The sequence below is a fragment of the Dipteris shenzhenensis genome, chromosome 2 (assembly GCF_047967505.1).
Source record: "Dipteris shenzhenensis isolate YYH24624 ecotype China chromosome 2, Dip_SZ_1.0, whole genome shotgun sequence".
In the NCBI taxonomy this organism is placed as follows: domain Eukaryota; kingdom Viridiplantae; phylum Streptophyta; class Polypodiopsida; order Gleicheniales; family Dipteridaceae; genus Dipteris; species Dipteris shenzhenensis.
This window is the reverse complement of record NC_141597.1, coordinates 59,606,058-59,625,519: the sequence shown is the minus strand read 5'-3', so window position 1 is coordinate 59,625,519 and position 19,462 is coordinate 59,606,058. Positions and strand designations below refer to the sequence as shown.

The 19,462-nt window shown below is 44.3% G+C and overlaps 1 protein-coding gene across 2 annotated transcripts in view; it reads right to left on the bottom strand.

The window, feature by feature from the left end:
- Positions 1-19,247, bottom strand: part of LOC147905071 (importin subunit alpha-9) — a 93,568-nt gene extending 74,321 nt beyond the window's left edge. For both annotated transcript variants that reach the window (XM_087389981.1, XM_087389987.1), the window contains exons 1-4: positions 18,958-19,247; positions 5,931-6,153; positions 5,585-5,738; positions 5,304-5,406 (exon numbers count right to left, since the gene is read on the bottom strand). In XM_087389981.1, coding sequence (XP_087246107.1) covers positions 5,304-5,406; positions 5,585-5,738; positions 5,931-6,153; positions 18,958-19,021 — 544 coding nt within the window. In that variant the 5' untranslated portion in view covers positions 19,022-19,247. The remainder of the gene's footprint in view (positions 1-5,303; positions 5,407-5,584; positions 5,739-5,930; positions 6,154-18,957) is intronic.
- Positions 19,248-19,462: the final 215 nt, after the last annotated feature.

Below are 19,462 nucleotides of genomic sequence, written 5' to 3'. Positions count from 1 at the left end.
AGCTGAGTACAGGGCAGCTTTCATAGCAACAGTTGAATGTGTCTGGCTGCAACGTCTATTTGCTGATCTTCATCTGTCTTTGGAGGGTCCTCCTCCAATTCTCACTGATAGTCAGAGTGCCATTGCAGTGGCAAAGAATCCAGTGTTTCATGCTCACACGAAGCACATTGAGGTTCACTATCACTATGTCAGAGAGAAGTTGCATGCAGGAGAGATCAGTATGATCTTTGTGTCCACACATGACAACGTTGCAGATATTTTCACCAAAGCACTACCACGTGAAAAGTTTGAGGCATTTCGCAGTGCCCTGAACTTATATCCGTTTGGTGATTGATCAGCCTTGTACATGACATTGGCACTGCAGGGGGGTGTTAGAATTATAGATATAATTCAGCAGTGACCAATGTAATTTAATAAGCACTTTTCCCTCTTTAAGAGGTTTTTCCCCCTAACCGCAGTTAGTTCACTAACTATGGTTAGTGACTACTAAGGTTTTGTCACTAGGAAAAAACCTTATCTCTAACTCTTGAGTTGTACTCTTTACACTCTTCTATTGCAACTCAGCTCTCAAGCTTTCAGCTTTCAAGCTCTCACTCTCTTGCTCTCTCTCTCTCCGCAATCTCTCACACACGTAACATCCAAGCACTTAGCTTTTGGGGTTGACAGGGTTTGCTTGAAGGAGTGGACAGATCGGATGCAGAGGAGCGCTTGAAGAAGGCAAGGCCAGTTCGGAGTCGAAGGCGATTCTTTGGAGAAGGTGTTGCAAGGCGTTGACAGCAAGGAAGTGTTGCGAGGTGTTGCAGGCAACAAGCATTGGAACAGACTCTTCTCCCTTCCCCCATTCTCTTCTAGCCTCCTCCCCTCTTTTTTCCCCAGCCTCCTACCTCTTTTCTTTTCCCACCCCGTTCTTCACAAGAGCTAGTGCTCCACCCCTTTGCAATGGCAACTTTGCTCGAGATGGCAGAGAAACAAGTCAAGATCCCGTTCTAACCACCTTTCTCGTTGATTGTCAGTTGAATGCCAACAACTACGGAATTTGGAGAGTGATGATGGAGCCTGTACTTCAGTCTTATGGCATGGCTGACTTCATCCTTGTAGGCGTTACCAAGTTGCAGAGAACCTTGGGATCCTCGAGCGGAAGGAGGCCGAGACCTTGGCCCAACTCTGGAATCAAGTAAATGCAGATGTCCATTCCTTTATATTCTTGAATTGTACTCCTCAGGTTATCAACCACATCAAGCACATGATGCTGGCCAAGGGGATATGGGAGCACCTGGTGTCCCTCTACAGTCAAGTCTCCTTCGAAGTGTAGATGAGAGTGTTGAATCCTGCCAAGTCAGCCACAATACGACAACACATCAACAAGCTCCAGGCACTTCAACAAGAGGAGCTCCAGCCAAGAAAGGAGATTTCGTCTAAGGATATGGCCATCACACCTATTGTCTCATCTTTCATCCCAGTATTCAGCTTTCTATTCTTCCCGTATCACTAGCGGGAGGTTGAACACACTCACGTGGTAAGAACTAATGATTAGGAGGAACGTTTTCAAAGCCCTCCACAAGGAGGAGATGCGAAGGCTTTGGCTGCCCAAGAGAACCAAGGACAAAGAAAAGGTAAAGGGAAGTGAAACTCTTCATCCTCATCCTCATAGAAAACTCATGCAGAGAAACAGGCCTTGAAGGCCGAGCGTACATTCAAACATTGCGGCCAGAAGGGTCACTACTCGAGAAAGTGCCCTGAGAGAAATCGACACAAGGTTACCGGTTCCTCGGCTGCAGCTATCACCCCGCCTTTGTTCATTTGTAGGCCATGGATCCTTCCTCATTTTAGGGGGAGGGGGGGCCGCCCTCAAAGTTGGTGAGACTAGAGAGTGGATGCTTGATAGCGGTGCCTCTCGGCACATGATTCCATTTCGGACAAAGTTCCAAGACTTTCAGTTGAAGTCAGGCGATGTGTCCCTCGGTAATAATTCCACGATTCCAATTTGTGAAGAGGTAGGGCTCGAGACCCTTCCGGATGGCAAAGGAGGGAAGCATTCCTCCAAGGGATTCTTTGTACCATCACTGAGCTTTCAATTCTGGTCAGTGCACGAGATATGCTAGACTGGCAAACGGGTACAGTTCGATGAGCGTTCCGTGGCCATCTCGGACATTGTCACAGGACAAGTGGTTTGGGGCGGAAGAGTGGATCATGGTGCTTACAAACTCTCCCTTCCATCTTCTCTTACTAGTGGACAAGATGGTGACGCGTGAAAGTTGGCTGTAGATATGCCATGGCATGCTATTTGATACTGATTGTGGATGGCTTGCCAGTTGATAGCAAAACACAAGGCACTGCACATGCGGGCAGAGGCATATGGACTCTGGAGCTCAGTATGAGGCAAGCTTCCAAGCAGAATCTGTGATCACAAGTGTTAGTCCTCCCAGCCTCGAGTAGACCTATGCAGACCATAGCTCCAGAGATCCCACAAATCCGGGGCTGTCTTGTTCCACAAAGACGGTTTGTACATGAGCCGCTAGAAACTTTTGGGACAGTAGATTGCCGCTGAGGGGGTCAGGCCCTGTACAACGGATGGCCCTTGTGAGCAGATTACTGCCCCGCTGTACTCAACACTTGTAGGTTCATCAAATTGGTTGCGGCATACCAGATTGGCCCTAAGTCTTCCAAAGGGGGTGTTGAGCTCGTTCGTACAGATGCCTTGGCACGCAGAGTTGCGGTTCTTGCAGAAGCCGCAACATAACAAGGATACCGAAGTGATGCAAACTGGGGAGGAGCTAGACACGAGCAGATTTGCATCACAATTAAGAGCATGTGGCTCAGTAACCAAGGCCGTCTGGCTGAGGCGGCTACACGACAGGATGGGTTTTTCCCGGACGGAAACCCAACCTCGTCGAGTTAACCAACCAAACTGGTCAGGTAAAGCGGACCAGACAAGGGAAAATTTTGCAACTCTTCCAGGATTTGCTTCTTGAAGGAAGAATGTGGCACCAAATAAACTCTATCCAAATACCTATGAGCCCATTCTTCAAAGCATACTTTGGGCAATCCCTACAACGAGGATCTTGTAAAGCTTCAAAGAAAGCAGCAGTCTCCATATATTCTTCTTGACTATTATGAATCCAATCTTTATAAATGCTAGAAACCACAGTGCATTGGAGCTTCTTCAATGAATAGTGTCCACCTTGGCTGATTTCTGGAAATACCCAATACCAATGGATTTCTCCTCGGAATTGTACTTTGGTTCAAATATCTTCCAAGGTCTTGGGTCTAGATGCCATCCCATCAAAAGCAATAGCTGGCTACAAACCATGGATAAACTTAATCATCCTCTGCTTTTCATCAACTCCCCTAGAAAATTAAGATAGCTTCCAAAACTGCTTGATGTAATGCTAGCTGAGCCACGTTGCACCGCTCATCCCTAGCAATCTCCTTTCCTTTAGGCTCAACCCTACTCCCGACTAAATTCACATCACTCCTTATAGTTCTCAAATGAGTTAAGGCATTATCAAACTTAGTCCTGCAATCTTGTTCCACACCATCAACCCTCTGCTCCAAAGCTGAGGTGAGTTGAACAAATTGACCAATAAACTGTTGCTGTTGGTCCAAGAGTTGCCACACCAATTTACTCTGCCTCTCCATCATTTGTTCCTGCTGCTCGAGCATTATTGCCATCAAGCCCTCTAAATTAAGCTTAGTCCTGTGGTGGGGTGAGAGGATGATTGACTATGAAATCGTGTGGATGGGCTCATGGATTTTATAGAAGGGACAATTGCAACTCGTTCATGGCCAATCAACTGGACATCTTCAGTAGGTGCAGCAACCAAATTTGCAGTTCCTTCTATTAGGCCGAATTCTTGAGCCTCTTCATAGTCCATTTCTGATTGCCCTTCCTGGAATTAGAAGCACACTTCCTTGGAGTCAATGCCCCAAATTTCCTCATCTTTAAATCAAATTTCCTCAATGTTCAATGCAAATCTGAATGCAAAGATTCTCCATGGGATATACAATCACAGGGAAATCCCAAAACTCCAATATTATAACCAGAAGCCCCGAATTCCAAATTCTTGCAGTCAAATTTTTTTCATTTTTGAAAACTTCAGAATTTCTAAGTGACTAGGCATATACTAGTACAGAAGGTAGCAATGAGCCAATAGGAGTAGAAACCAGCAAGATTGCACCTGAAATGCAGAAGTAGCCAAATTCATTACATAGATCGCTGTTTCATTTGAAAACCAACTGCCCAAGACTCGAAAAACCTTGATCAGGCCACAATCACGCTTGGCCAGCACTCTCAGAATAGCTGAGCAACACCTTGCACCAGAACTGGTAAAAACAGAGCTGTAAAAGTGCAGATCGCAGCAGGTTTAGATCCCGCAGCCAGAGAATTTGCTCATGCTTCCTACATATGAACTCAGATCTTCCCCAAATTCCAGGAACAGCCTCTAGAGATTAGGGATGAATTTGGTGAATCCAAACTGCAGATCGCTATCTATTGGCTTTTCTAGCAGCGTCAGACATAAAGCCCACAATGTGGAGTTAATTCTCCATATTTTCAAGATTCCAGCACTGAGGGAGAATCAGGAATTCAAGAGATCTCAATTGATCCAAAAAGCCCCAATTTCTAACACTCTGAAAATTCGACCCACTAGATGGATGACACATGGCAGAACAGGATCCCTGGCACCTCTAGCGATGAAATTTTTGCACAGCGGTAGCCTGGCTCAGGATATGATACTCCAAATTTCAGAACAAATGGACCACAAAATCCCCTTGATCTGGCACAAAATCTTCTCTGGTACCAACTGTAACATAACTTCTTCTACAGACTGCTAACAGTAACTAGTTTGGGCAAACTAGAGAAGCTAGATAGCAGGAATACTAGAAATAGCAGAAGTAGAACAAAAAGAGAAGGAAATTTTCACTCTTACTAGGAAGACGACATGGAATGTAGACAGCTCGCATGGTGCTCGCTAGCCAAAGGCTAGATTCAGTACAGCCAATCAGGGCTGATGCTTGAAAAATGAAGTCTATTGATCTTGATTACCTTGCAAGTACAGCTGAAGCCCCTTTTATAGGTCTTGGAAAGAGGGCCAGCACCTAATTGTATATGGGATAATACAACAGGGGTGCCAAGTGGCCAGCCCTCACGGAAGCCAAATAACACAACTGAATGTACAAGAAAATACTAAAGTATACCTTTGTACAACTAGAATATATCAAATCGTACAAATTTAGAATTTTTTGTTGTTCCAAACACAAGTATTAGAACATGGTGAAAAAAAGAAACCAAGCAGTGCATTAACCTCCAAGATGTGCAATCAGAAGCGGCAAAGCTGGCATGACAGCTCCAGTTTGGTCTGAATCACCAGATGCTATGTTGGTCAAACACCAGGCTGCTTCCACAAGCTGTTAACCAAGGCACAGCAAAATCAAAACACACTCCAGATATTATAAGTACCAAAATCGCTTCTCACACACCAATCATGCCTCAAACCTAGAGCTATGCAAAGAGAATAAACACAGACTAAAAGGGAGCTAATGAGTAGATCCACGATACAGCTTCTCATGGAATTAGAAATCATACCTGCTCGTCACTGGAGCCAAACTCAAGACACTTCACCAAAACAGGTACTACTCCTGCCTGTATGGCTGCATCCACAGGAGGCCTCGAATTGCAAGACAATACTCGCCTCAATCTTCTTAGTGCTTCCATCCTTCTCTGTAAAGACCCTTTAACCCTGCAGGAACATGTAAGGGCGAACTGCAAGAACTATTGATCCAAGTATCACCCACATACAAAAAACACAAATCACCGACTCTGTGAATAGTTCAAGTAATACACATATGCAAAATTATGATTGGTGAAAACCTGTCTTTTGAAAGTCAAATTCATAAGTTTAGATTACAAGTGTCTACAGTCTGAGAAATACACTGTGAAAACTGCTGACTTGAGATCTTCAACAGCATGGAAGGTGTCCTCATCTAATGCTTTGTCTGAACCTTCCCCATACATGGTAACCTCTTCATTTCCCATAGTGTCTGCATCACTACCATCAGCTCTTCGCATGCGCTTTGCACGTACAAGAGCATCTCTTCTCTCCCTGCCAACACTGATTGCTTGCTGCCTCCTCCTTTGTCCAGCAACATTTCGCACTGTAACCAGCCTGCTTTTGTTAATGTCGACAAAACTTCGCTCAAGAAAAAAGCACAACACAAGTCTAAGTAAAGGAGCAAATATCATTTCTAATCTAAAAATGTTACTGATAAGGACCTCAAATGAAGGTAAAATGTATTGTGTGCAAAGCCCCTTTGACCTGATGTAGCAGCCTGAAAATCAGAGAAAATCGGCAAATTTTAAGATGGAGGCTCATAGATGAAGACACAGATAATCTTAAGCGATCGGGAATTTCAAGGTTTCACCATCCTCACTGTGGGATTCACTGGTCCAGACCACAAGGGATTTTAAGCATGGAATTCTAAAAAGTGGTAGAACACAAATGAGACGGAAGAATAGAATGTTCAATCAAATTCCAAAAATGCAAATGCCAGACTGAATACGAAAAGTAGCTTTCATTCTTCTAAAATAGAAATGCAAAATGCAATATGCATCTCAACTCAAAGCTTACTGAAATTGCTATCCATCATCAATTCATAAGCTGAGCATAACATATGAAAATCACTAGAAATCATACCTTGAATGCAAGACTATCCTATATGGCATTCGTAGGGTACATAGCGGAAATGTAGGCATTATACTTCAAGCACTTTCCTCATCCATGCAGCTAGCAATAAGAGGGGCATGAAAGGTGGGTATGAAGCTGTGACTAGATGGTTAAAGGTTTCACTTTCGTAATATATTTGTAAATCATCTCCCTTCCTACCGGTACTTTGCACTTGACCAATAGAACTTCAGTTTCTCCAATGCAATCAATTGATTGTGGCCTTTGACTGTCAGAGAGTCTCAACATGTACGACTAGCTCAGAAGAATGACTCTGATACCATGTTTTCAGGATACCAATGACCTTGCATCAATCACCAACTATGAGCACAAATCATCCAATTCAGAAGAAATGCTAGGATACTACAACCACTTTATCTCTCTTCAATGTGTGCACACAAGTACATAGAAAAGCGCTTCAGAACTAGGAAGAGAACATTCAAGACGTACAAGATGTAGAAATTCAAGTGCAAAACCTGCCAAAAATTGTCCCAACACCTACAGCATACACTGACTAGATGACACATTTGGGACTTCTTCATTATTTCATTAGCATTGAGGTTTGGCAGAAGTTAGACATTATTTTCATCTCTTAGGATAAGTACATGGTGACTGGTATACCAAATGGCCGAGAACATGTTTTGTTTTCCACTGGGGTGGTAATCTCATGGCTCAATAAGACATATAATAGTCAATGCGGGATAGTTCTCATCTCTTGATGGATTACTCCCATAGGATTCTGTGGCAGATGAAGCCCACATTTGACGTCTAGTGTCGTTTCATCATGAAGGTGACTCAAGATGCATGCTTGTATCAAAGCAACTAATTGTGCCACTGCTCGACAATAAAAAATTCCTCCCTTTTGTTCGTGAAGGCTCTTCTCAAAGCATAGTCATAAGAGACGTGCTTCTTTGAAGAGAGAAACGTTTCAAACCTTGTAGCATGTTTCAAAACATCTCTCCCCCAAAGAAATATTTGTGTGGGTTGTGCCCTTGATTTATATCTGAGTTTTGCTAAATTTAAACATCCATTTCAATTCATTCAACACCTTATGAAACCGGCCTTCAAAAACTCCAAAGGGCAGTGAACAGATAATAACCAGCAAATACTTAATTTTCAGCCATTTAGAAATGCCCACAACAAATCAAAATAATTGCGAACACAATACTCAAGAGCTAGATTGCCTCCTCCTGCACCAAACACCAAAATGGCCCTAAACTTAGCGCCCCTCATCAGCCCAAAATCCGCCAACTGAAAATTTTGTTTGCAGGCACTTCCGTCCTGCTATGCATCAGTTTCAGTCTCAGAAATCTCCCAAGCTGCCTTTGAGGTCTTGCATGACCAAATGTGAGGAATAATGAACCTCTTGACAAAAAGAGAAATCACTGATAGAGCTTGTGCATCCCTAGAATCCCATCTTTTCTGCTCTGCTGTGGGAGCCACTGGAGCAGCAGCTCCAATTACTTGTGCTTTGACCTCTAACCCTGCCTCCAGCTATAGGAGTTACAGGTGTAGCCACAGAATCTGGCCTTGCTTCATCTCCATTGACAGAATCCCAAAGATGTTGTCTGCCAACCAAGATGTTGCGAACCATAAAACTCCACAAGGAGTAGTTGGTGCCATCCAACTTATCCTCCTGTGTGAGGACTCCAAACACCTCATTGGGGTTGTTCTGAGCCATTTTTGCCAGATAAACTAAAAAATACAGCAAACTGAACAAGTAAAATCCTTTCCTGGGATGCAAAATGCACAACCAAAATCTGCCCACAGTGACAAATACTATCACAGCCTATCAAAGGCTCAAAATGCACCACAATGCTCTACAAATGCCCAAAGATCTACAAAGAAAATTTGCAAAAAGTGGCAAAAGTCTGCAAATTGACTCACACTGAGTTCAAAACTGCTTGCAAATCTCCAAAATGGTCTTTCGACTGCCAAATGCCCCAATTTCTTCAGGGAAATTGCATCCAAAAGAGAGCAAATTAACTGAAACCCTCAAAAATGCCTGAAATTGCAGTTCAAAACCAAAAGCCCCAAATTTTGGGGTGAAATTGAGCAAATGTCACTCAAATTTCAAGTCCCCTGCAAAAGCCCCAAACTTCCACCTGCTGCAAAGAAATGTTTGCTAGAGTCCACAGCCAAACAATGGCTCAATGCACGAATGCTTGAAAATGGACCTTGCCAAAAACACCTGCAAATGTGTATGGACACCTTTAGCCTGCACTGAGCTGACAGTACGGAACTGTCAGTACGGATCCGAACGTGCAGTACAGACTCTGTCAGCAAGATGGTACGAACAGTCAATGTACGGAATCCGTACATTGTACGAATGACTGGTACGAAACTAGGACGAACCTGTACTACGCATTGGCCGCAACTGTACGGAACCCGCAGTATGAACGGCCGCGGGAATGAATGCAGCAGGCGTACGGATGGTACAGTCGTACGGATGTGCGGCAAGTTGACATCTGTTGTACGGTTGTATGGAATGCGACAGTGCGGGCTATGTGGCGGCACAGAGTGGTACGGATGGTGGCCCAAATTGGTACGGTCAGGCAGTACAAAATCCGTACATTCGTATGGGCTGTACGGAGTGCGCTGGAGCTGGAGGACAGGAGCTGAAGGCAAATGTGTAGCAGGAGCAAGAGCAAGGAGAACCCGCTCAAATACCAAATGTGAACAAAAAGAGAGCAAGAGTGAGCAAGAGAGTGAGCTGAACGTAAGTCTGCTGAATAGTGGACTGAAATGAAGTACAAAAGAGAAGTGAGGGGTTTTGTCTAAGTGACAAAACCCTATCTCATCCACTAACCATAGTTAGGGATTAGATTGTGGTTAGGGGGAAAAACCTCAGAGGGAAAGTGCCCCTAACCCACTTATTACATTACATTGGCCACTGCCTAGAATATGATAATAATTCTAACAATTACTACTCATCCTCACGGAGTCCCTTCCACTTGATGAGGTACACAATTGATACCCTATTGCGTAGCACGTGATCTCAGAAACCTACAATGTGCTCGAGAATATAGAAAATGTGACCCTCCTCATTCATGGGTGGCAACTCAGATAGGACGTGCACATGCTGTCCCACATGTGGTTTCAGCAAGGATACATGGAAAACATCATGGATCTTGGAGGTACTAGCCTCTAGGTAGCTCCAATCGATACGCTACCTCTCCAACCTTGCGAATGATCTTGTCAGGACCGTAATACTATGAGCAAGCTTTGTATTGGTGTTTCCTTTTAGTGAGGCATAACAGTTCTTATGGAAACGCAAGTGCACATCATCCCCCTCTTTGAAAGATAGATATCTCCCATGTTCATCCGCATACTTCTTATGCTTGGCTTGGGCATCTTGCATATTCCTTTGAGCCAACTGCAAAAGGGCATTCATCCTTTCCAAATCATTCCGTGCTTGCTGATTTTTCACAGCCATGTCTGCAATTGAAGAGGGCATTCCAACCTTGCATCCGTACATTGCCTCAAACAGGCTCATGCCAATAGAAAGATGCTTGGTATTGTTGTAGCAATATTCAGCAAGTGCCAACCATCTATCCCAAGACTTCTGAGTATCATGACAAAAGTGCCTCACATATTTCTCCACCCATTTGTTCACCCTTTCCAACTATCCATCAGTCTCAGGATGGTATGCAGTGCTAGGTGTGAGCAAAGTACCCACTTCTGTAAAGAACTCCTGCCACCAAAAGTAACCCATAAATTTTGCATGTCTATCACTGACAATTTCTTGAGGAAGGACATGATGCTTAAAGACATGCTCAATGAATTGCCAAGCAACCTGTGATGCTAAATAACGGGTCCTCGTGGGTATGAAGTGGGCTTGTTTTGTCATTCTATCCACCACAACATAGATGCTGTCCCATCCCTTCTCAATAGAAGGCAATCCTATGATGAAATCCGTTGCTATGTGCGTCCATCCTCAGGAATGGGTCATGGCTGCAAGAGACCTGCGGGTAATTTGTTGCCCACTTTATTCTATTGGCAAGGCAAGCATTCAGCCACGTACTTAACCACATCCTGCCACATGCCTTCCCAGATAAAGCTCTTTTTTATTCTCTCATGTGTCTTAGTCACACCCGCATGTCCAGCCATGGGAGAGTGCATTTCTTGCAAAAACAGTTGTCTGTATATGAGTCTGGCACTAAATAAATTATATCCTTGCACCACAACAGCCCATTGTGCAATTTGAGTTCCGGATTACCCTGGCTAGAAGGCTTCTACAAATCTGGAAATATGGGAGCTGCCTTGGAATTCTGCATATACTCTTCTTGAATGCCATGAATCCACTCCTGATATATGGTGGAGATAGCATATAAATTGCAAGCCCACACCCTGGACAAGGCATCTACAATCACATTTTCCTTCCCTGTCAAAATCATAAAGTTGAACTGCAGCCAACCACCTCTTCTGCTTAAATGACAAATTTGGCTCAGTGAGGAAGAATCTGAGTGTCCTATGATTTGTTTTCACGTTAATTTTGCTCCTGTACACATAGTGCCATTTCTTGAAAGCATGCAAGATAGCCAACATCTCCTGATCATACACATGGTAATTGAGTCCCTTGGCATCAAACTTTCTGCTTTCCAAGGCTATTACGCCATGTTTCGGCCTCAAAACAGCCCCCAATCTTTTGCCACTAGCATCTACCTCCACAGTGAATAATCAGGGCATACCAAGACAGGTGCACGAGTGAAGGCAAATTTCAGATCTTCGAAACTGCGTTGTGCATCCTTTGACCACATCAAAAGCATCCTTCTTCAAGAGGTCAGTAAAAGGAGCTGCTTTCTTGGCAAATTTGCGAATAAACGCCTGTAGAAGGAAGCAAGACCTAAAAAATCCTCTCAACTGAGTGGGGTTTTGTGGCTGTGACCAATCTTTAATGCATTTCATCTTTGCGGGATCCACCTGAATGCCATGTCTACTCACAATATGCCCTAGGTACTCAACCGCCTCTGCCATTAAAGTGCATTTGCTGGCCTTTGCATAAAGCTGATGCATCCTCAAAATTTCTAATGTGCTCCTGCCTATCCTTTGTAAATGAGGATATCATCACAGAAAACTAGCATGCATCTAAAAAGAAGTGGCTCCAATATCTTGTTCATCAGCACCTGGAAGGTGGCCGATACTTTATTCAATCCAAAAGGCATCACCTTGGATTCATACAAGCACCGTTCTATGTGGAAGGCTGTCTTATGCTCATCTCCTTCTTTCACCCTGATTTGATAGTAGCGCCTAGATTCAAGGACATCCATGTAAACCTAGAGTTATGCACCCAAGAAAAAATCGAGCTAACCTAAGTGTGGCAACTAGGTCTTCCTAAAGTAGGATATAAAATCTACCTGATGCACGAAGTCTAGCATCAAACTAGACACCAAATCCTTCGCGTGGTCCTCTTGGGTCTTCGTTGGTTGCCCAGGCAAACCACGCATGTTCATTATGGCTCCAAGGCTCTTGAACATGGATGCTCGAGTGGGCCAATCATGCACCTTCCTAACCAAGTTCTTAAGCCATGAATGCCGCACATGCCATAGGCAAAGGTATATGTCCACAACAAAGACAAGCCTACATTGAAACGGGTGTTAGGACAGTATGAACCGCGCGCAAGAACTATCATGCACAAGCAAGTATATGTATCACACAGCATCCACCTCAGCAAGGTACCTCAAATCGATCTTTGTGAAAAAATGAGCACCCTTGAGTTCATCCAACAGGTCATCAATCCTTGGGATTAGAATAGGTTCATCAATCCTTGGTCTTGATAGTGGCCTTCTAGAGATCCCTGTAATCAATGTACGTGTGGTACGATCCATCTTTCTTCTTCACTAGAAGCACTAGGAGAAGTGCTATGAGAGATATTTGTCCTTTTCAAGCAACTCTCGCAGCTGTATTGCCACTTCCTCCCGCTTAATTTTAGAAACACAGGATGGGCCTTTGTTTATGGGCTTACTGCCAGGCTCCAGAACAATCGCATGATCCAAATCCCTCTTGGTCGGCGATTGAGATGGCATATCAGCAAATACATCAGTAAATTCAGAGAGCAATTTTTGCATATCTGAGTCATGCACAAGGGGAACTACTAAGCTACAGACACATTCAGGGTATAGATGGCATTCCTGTTCTTGAGCTCTCTGGCCAACTGTCTTGCCCAAATGACCTGCATTTTCCAGGCTGTCATGCCCTGTAATATCACTTGCTTACCCCTGTGTGCAAAGTGGAGTGTCAAAGGTATTCAAGTCCATGCTGAATTCTCCGAGAGATCTCATCCAGTTGCAGCCCAAGACAACATCAATCGGACCAGTGCAAAAAGATCTCTTGCAAAATCATAGTCATCAGAGAGCCTGATCCTCACACCCTAGCAACATAGTCTACTGATCATATGCTGTGTATTGGCCACTTCGACTCTTAAACCGTGGTCTATCTCTGTCGCAACCAGCCCCACCTTCTGCAAGCTCTTGACTCTTGGTGTTGATGAAGCTATGAGTGCTCCCGCTGTCCACAAGCATGTGAACAGTCCGGCCCTTGATCTCACCCTTTAATCTAATTGTCTCAGCACTCCTGTCAATGCAGCAGGGGAGGTATCATATAGTGCTGGCTGAGCATCCCAATAAATCTCCTCAGCCATAAGAGCATTTCCATCCGCATCATCCCGTGCATGGAATGTCATGGCAATATGATGCTCCACAAAGAGGCTCTAGGCACACGGTGTCATATAGAGCCTCCAAAAACGCTGCAGATACTCTTGGACTGTTCCGGTCTGTGATAAGGCATAGAACTCAGCCAAATAATGCTCTAATATACGAAGGTAGTGACCATGAGTTCTTTGAATCCCTCCATGTGGTTGGCTTCTAAGGTGAATCCTGTGAGAATTGCAGCGGAACTGAACGGAAATGAAGAGAGAGAGCGAGCCAACCTCACACACACCAAACAGGAAAGGAAAGAGAGAGAGGACAAAACTGCAAGAAAAAACCCCCAAGCGGTGAGGTAAACCTCTACTATACATAGGGCCAAACAACTCCACTGCTGAGATGAAATGAGAGGCAAGGAGGGGGGCCTCTATAGCCCGCCCCTCCCCAAGTCGGCTGCAGGCAACAAAGCCAACCCCCTGCTCTAGGAGCCGACCACCTAGTAGCGTGGGCCGACACACCTCCCTTACAAATAGGGGCCTGCAAGGGCTAACGCCCTGCCCTCCAGGTCGGGTAGCAGGGCTCTAGGGCTGACTGTCTCAAGCCCTCCACATGGGCTACACCCAGCCGTACATAAGGTGGTGCTCCCCCCTCCCTATGCCCTGGACCAGCAAGCCTAGGTGGCGGACCAGCAGGTTGGTCCACCTCAGCCTATAAAGGGCCCACAGGACCTGGGGCTGCAGCATACACTTGGCCAAGCAGGCATCCCAGGCTGTCTAGTAGCGTGCACCTCCGTGAGAGCTACCATGAGACAGTAGATGGACCAGCAAGGGGCCCAGGATGGCCACACAACCCAACAGCATATCTGCCCTACCCTTGACTACCCTCAGGGGGGACGGGCACACCCACAAGCAAAGGCCCCCTTTTTGAACCCTAACCTAACCAATCTCTAGGTGGGCACACCACAACAAAGGCCCTCTCTCTTTCTAAAGTGACATTAGGAGATGTTGACATCCAACAAACCCCTCATATACCGCTACCATGTGTGAGCATAATCCTGCATATGTATGCCAGCAAAAATGATGCAATCCTCATCAGACTTGGGGTACAAGCAGAAGTAATCTTCCAGCTTCATGAGCCACTCCTCCACGTCATTAGGTGTACAAGTGTCACCTTTGAACCTGTGCATAGTGAGCTTATCCTTGACATTTTTGCTGCATAGTTCCTGCTCTGGCCTCTCTCAAATACACGGGCATCATCAGGCTTATGGTTCCCGTAATGATGGAATGGCATCTCCTCGCAGATGGACATAGGTAAAGCATGGTAAGAGCACAATGCCTTGAACAGCATCTCATCAACCCCGGGCTGCTGTCCATAGTCAACACTCTGATGAGATGTAGAGCCAAAACTCTGATGCATGGGCTATGTATGGCTATAAGTACTCATCGGTAGTGGAATGGGAGCATGAAACCCTGGCTATGTAAACCCGCCAAATACATCTCGCTCTCCAAGAACTACATAGAGAAGGATTGACCTCTCTCCCACTGCTGTGGATTTCCAAGTGAACCCCTAAAAAATGCAGGCAAGGAGCACTCATCGAATGCACACCAGTGGTGGGTCGGCCCAAAATAGATTGCTCCATCTGCAGAGGTGCGGACAGTTGTAAACTATAAATGGCATCAAGTCCGATAGCAGGGCCAGTACTGCAGAGAATGCGTCCTCAACGCCTTGATAATCCCATACTGTGGAGCCAGCTGCTCAAACTGAGGCTGATAAAGGGCTGAAATCCTGCTGAGCGTTGGGCATCTGCCATAAAACCTCCACGTAGTGCAGAGAATGCACCCTAGCTGTCCCCATACTGAGGCATAGGCTACTTGCCCTTGTCAGATAGTTAGCGCAGCTGCTGGCCAATCCACTGAGAACCCTTGAACACACAACATATGTCATAAAGGCATGACCTAAGCGTCAAGCAGTTGCACACAATCAAGCAGTGCCTATTGTTGGAGACATTATTGAGAGAGGTCCACTTGCATACGGCATTAACCTACAACTCCGAGTCTATTGCCACATTATCGTTGTGTTGCATGCGTGTCAGTTCTCATGTACTAGCTCACACCTTAAAGTCATACGTACGTTTAGGTGTGCTATCCTAGCTATTTAGCGACTCTCTGTTGAGATGTTGGAGAGACCTGGGAGTGGAGGTGTGATTTTCCATTGGTATCTGCCAGTTGTTGAAAATCTGTTACAGAAACTAGGTTAATCAATCCTGAAGGAGTCACTGAGTCAACCCCATCTTCTCAGCTGCACCTTTAGTTACAGTATTGGTAGAAGTAAGCATCCTTGACCAACACCTAGATATCTCAAAGTAAGGAAAACTTAACAATAACTAATTACTTGAGAAGGATACATGCTTTTATCTGTGTCACAATACTACTGTGCTATTGAATTAGCTGTCCTCAGCTGTAAAGCCTCAAGATAAGAGCCAACACATCATGATATTCTTGGAAAAAGTCTTGAGAGAGCCCGTCAGCCGTAGATCCAGAGTACTTTAATGGATATTGATGATGAGTATTCTCACACCAAGTGGTCTTATGCTTGTTATCTTTTGTGAACATGGGGCATTCTCACCCTTTTTGGGCTAACATCTTGTGTTTGTTTTGCACTTACAGCACAATATAGAGGAAGGACTACCTTTTGTTGAATGGATGGAAGAGATATTGGTTTCAGAACAGATTTTGTTTCAGCAGACTTTGTATCTTGATGTAGAGGCTGAAAAGCAGAACAGCAGCACCTCTGTATACTCCAGCACTTCCAAAGAGGTCGCAGTACAGAGCAGCCATCATCTATGAGCTTCCTTCCATAAAGTAAAGTAAAAAGTGCGTTGTAAAAAAAGTGCAAAGAAGTCATTTCTATGCACATTCTTCAAAAGTTCTATTTTCACTTCCATTGCAGCCAGTAGGGTGCTAGAATGAACAAAATATAGAAATATGGCAGCTCCATGTGCAAACTGAACCAAAAGGGAGAGGAACTTGTAGAATTTTACCATATAATCCTCCATATTCCATTTAGGAAGAGTTGTCTTGCATGGAGAAGCATTTGAGCAGCCTTTTGGTGAGGATAGGACTATAGGAGTGGTTCTCTCACATAGAGAAAAGTGATAGTTACAATGTAGAACTAGGAGATTCCAGACTTCATCAAATCAAGGATATTGGTAATATCCTAATACAAATGCTAATAAAGATATATAAGGTTTTGTATCTTCCAACAAGTTTGAATAAAAACCTTCTATCTGCTCGTGCCATCACTAAACATAATAAGGTGGCATTTGATGTCTTATTTAAGACAAGGCTGATGATTTCGAAAAGGGGAATTGTGGAAGAAGGCCTTTGTATACTGACATCTTTACTTGTCTTAAGGCCTACATCTCTCAACTTAGCAGGAAAGAGATCTTGTGGCATGAAAGGTTTGGCCACCTGAACATGCAAAGTCTAGCTCTAATGAACATGAAATGTTTGTGAATGGTTTGCCTCATCTTTGAGACATGAGAAGATAATTTGCAAAGGATGTTCGATGGGCAAGTACAGAATGAAAACTTCCTAAAGAAATGTTCAAGGGAAAAAGATACTCTTGACTTGATACATTCTGACCCATGTGGTCCTTTGAATGTCAAATCATTAGGAGGGTAAGTTTTCCCCCCTGACATTTATAGACAAATTCTTTAAGAAGACGTGGGGTGTACTTCTTGAAGGAGAAGTCTGAGACTCGTAAGTACTTTTTAAGTTTAAAGAATTCAATGACATGGTTGAAAATAGACTGGCAAGCATGTTAAGGCACTCAGATCAGATGAAGGAGAAGAATACAAGTCAACATAATTTATGAATTTTGTAAAGAGAAGGGCATTCAAAGACACAATACTCCACTTTTCATCCTCCTGGGGTTGAGGTGAAAGGTAACGAGAAAAAGGTCTGCAAACTACGAAAAGCTTTGTATGGTTTGATCGTGCTTGGTATTAAAAAATTGATGAACATTTTCAGGAAAAGGCTTCAATAAGAGCTCATCAGATATTTTTTTAATACATGGCATGATGACAAAGGCACCTGTCCTAACGGTCCTAGAGGTCTTACTGTCCTAACTGTCCTAGGCGACTTAAGCCCCCCCCCCCCCGGGGGAAAAAAAAAAGGGAGAGCAAGAAAGACAGTTTTCCTAGCCTCTTTTAAAAGCCTTCCACAGTCCGGATCGGACTCATTCGGGCTCCATTTTGAAGCCTCTTCATCGACCCTAGTCTCAAGCTTCTCCATCGACATTTACAGTGTTTCAATACACTGTATCAGGTGCCCTTTGCAGCAGACTTTTTATGGCAGTTTCTCCGAGTCAATTCCTCTCTTTACCTTGCATTCATACTCGTTTGTGGGGCAGCTGTGTCTGTCAGATTGGGATCTTCTTGCAGGACATTTGGTGCATTCGGATTCCACATTATCGTGACAGTTTACCATGGCACTCAAGCGCGCCTCTGGTGTTGAGAGAGCACTGCATGAGAGTGATGGGGCTGCTCAGCATGAGCATTTGCTTTCCACAGTGGGCGCATCCACTGGTGGTATAGATGTTCCTATTACTTAGCCTCTCTCTCCTGCATCTCAGGATGTGCAGGCACAGTTCCCAGAAGCATTATCCTCCAAGCTCCATGATACATTTCTTCAGTTTGGGCAGCAGATTGCAACACCAATTCCCTCTAACACTAGTTCCCTATGTAAAATTTAGGTTTTATGTTTGTTCTAACAATGTTTGATGCATACAGTTCACTCCCAACAGACCAGGACATCAACAGTTCACTCCGAACAGACCAGGACATCGACAGAGTAAAGCCCTTTGAAATCCATCAGGGTACTGATCACACTTCTAAAGACTATTTCTAGCTGAATATTGAGTTTTGGGACAGCCAACTTGTACACAAGATTGGGAGAAGACTTGGGATCAGTTTCCCAAAAACCTAGGTCACAACTTTCCTACAATTTGGAAGGTCTCAAACACTTACCAATTTGGTATCAACGGAATCAAAAAATTAAAAGAAACAGCTTTCCCTTCAATGGATAATCCGATTCATCCAATTTTGGGGTTATTTTAAAAATCAACGTTTGCGGCGGGAAACAGTTTAGTAGAAGGAGACAGCCACATGAAGATTAAGTCAAACTTCACACTCTCCATCACCTTTAGTAATTCTTCTCCTCTTTCCCATGCAGCCCTATACCATGTGGCTCCCCTTCTTTCACCCAAGGGCCTATAGAGACTTGTGCACTCGCTGTCCACCAGAGTCCCCCAAGGCTCATCCACATGCACCTTGCCAATTCTGGGGGTGGAGGGCCCATACCCTTTCCCAGATCTTGAAGGGGGTCCAACTAGCCCCACCCCTTGCAAAGGCCCAAATTGTGAGCCTCACCTGGGTTCCCACATTGCTAAGCTTCTGGACACTTGAATTGTTGAAAACCGTGGGTCGCTTTTTAAAAAAAACATTTGCAAAATCGTCAATCAGGGCATGCTGCTTTTCCTCATCGCAGTGTAATGTAAATTACTTTAAAGACGCTCGACGAAGGACAAATTACCTGAGACTTTGAAATGATCCCGCCTAGGTGCTGGAGAACCATCCTTGTTTCCTAGGTCGGACATGAGGCTCAGATTCCGTTAATTAAGCCCACGCAGCTGCTTCAATCGTGCACATCTCCCTTAACGCTTTGCAGAAAGCGCGTACAAAAGCTCTCGAAGTCGACCCCCTACAGTGGTTAAGAATGTTAAAGCCCCTTTAGAGAAACAAGGTGAAGTTCCTTCAATTGGCCTGCCTTTTGTTGTTTGTTGTTGTAGTTGAGTTGTAGTGGGTTTTATTTGTTGAGTAATGTAGTGTATAGTAGTAGACATAGTTTGTGCCTATTTTTGTTTGTTTGTTTGACCATATTTGGTCAATGGTACCTCCATGAAGTGTTGTTGGTATAGTTATTCGTTGCGGCATATTGTATTGTGCCATGAGTTGTTTGATTTTCTGTGTTGATGCCGTATTGGCGTGGTAATTAATGTTGAAGTCACCTGTGATGTACTTGGTGTTTGTTTTGTCCA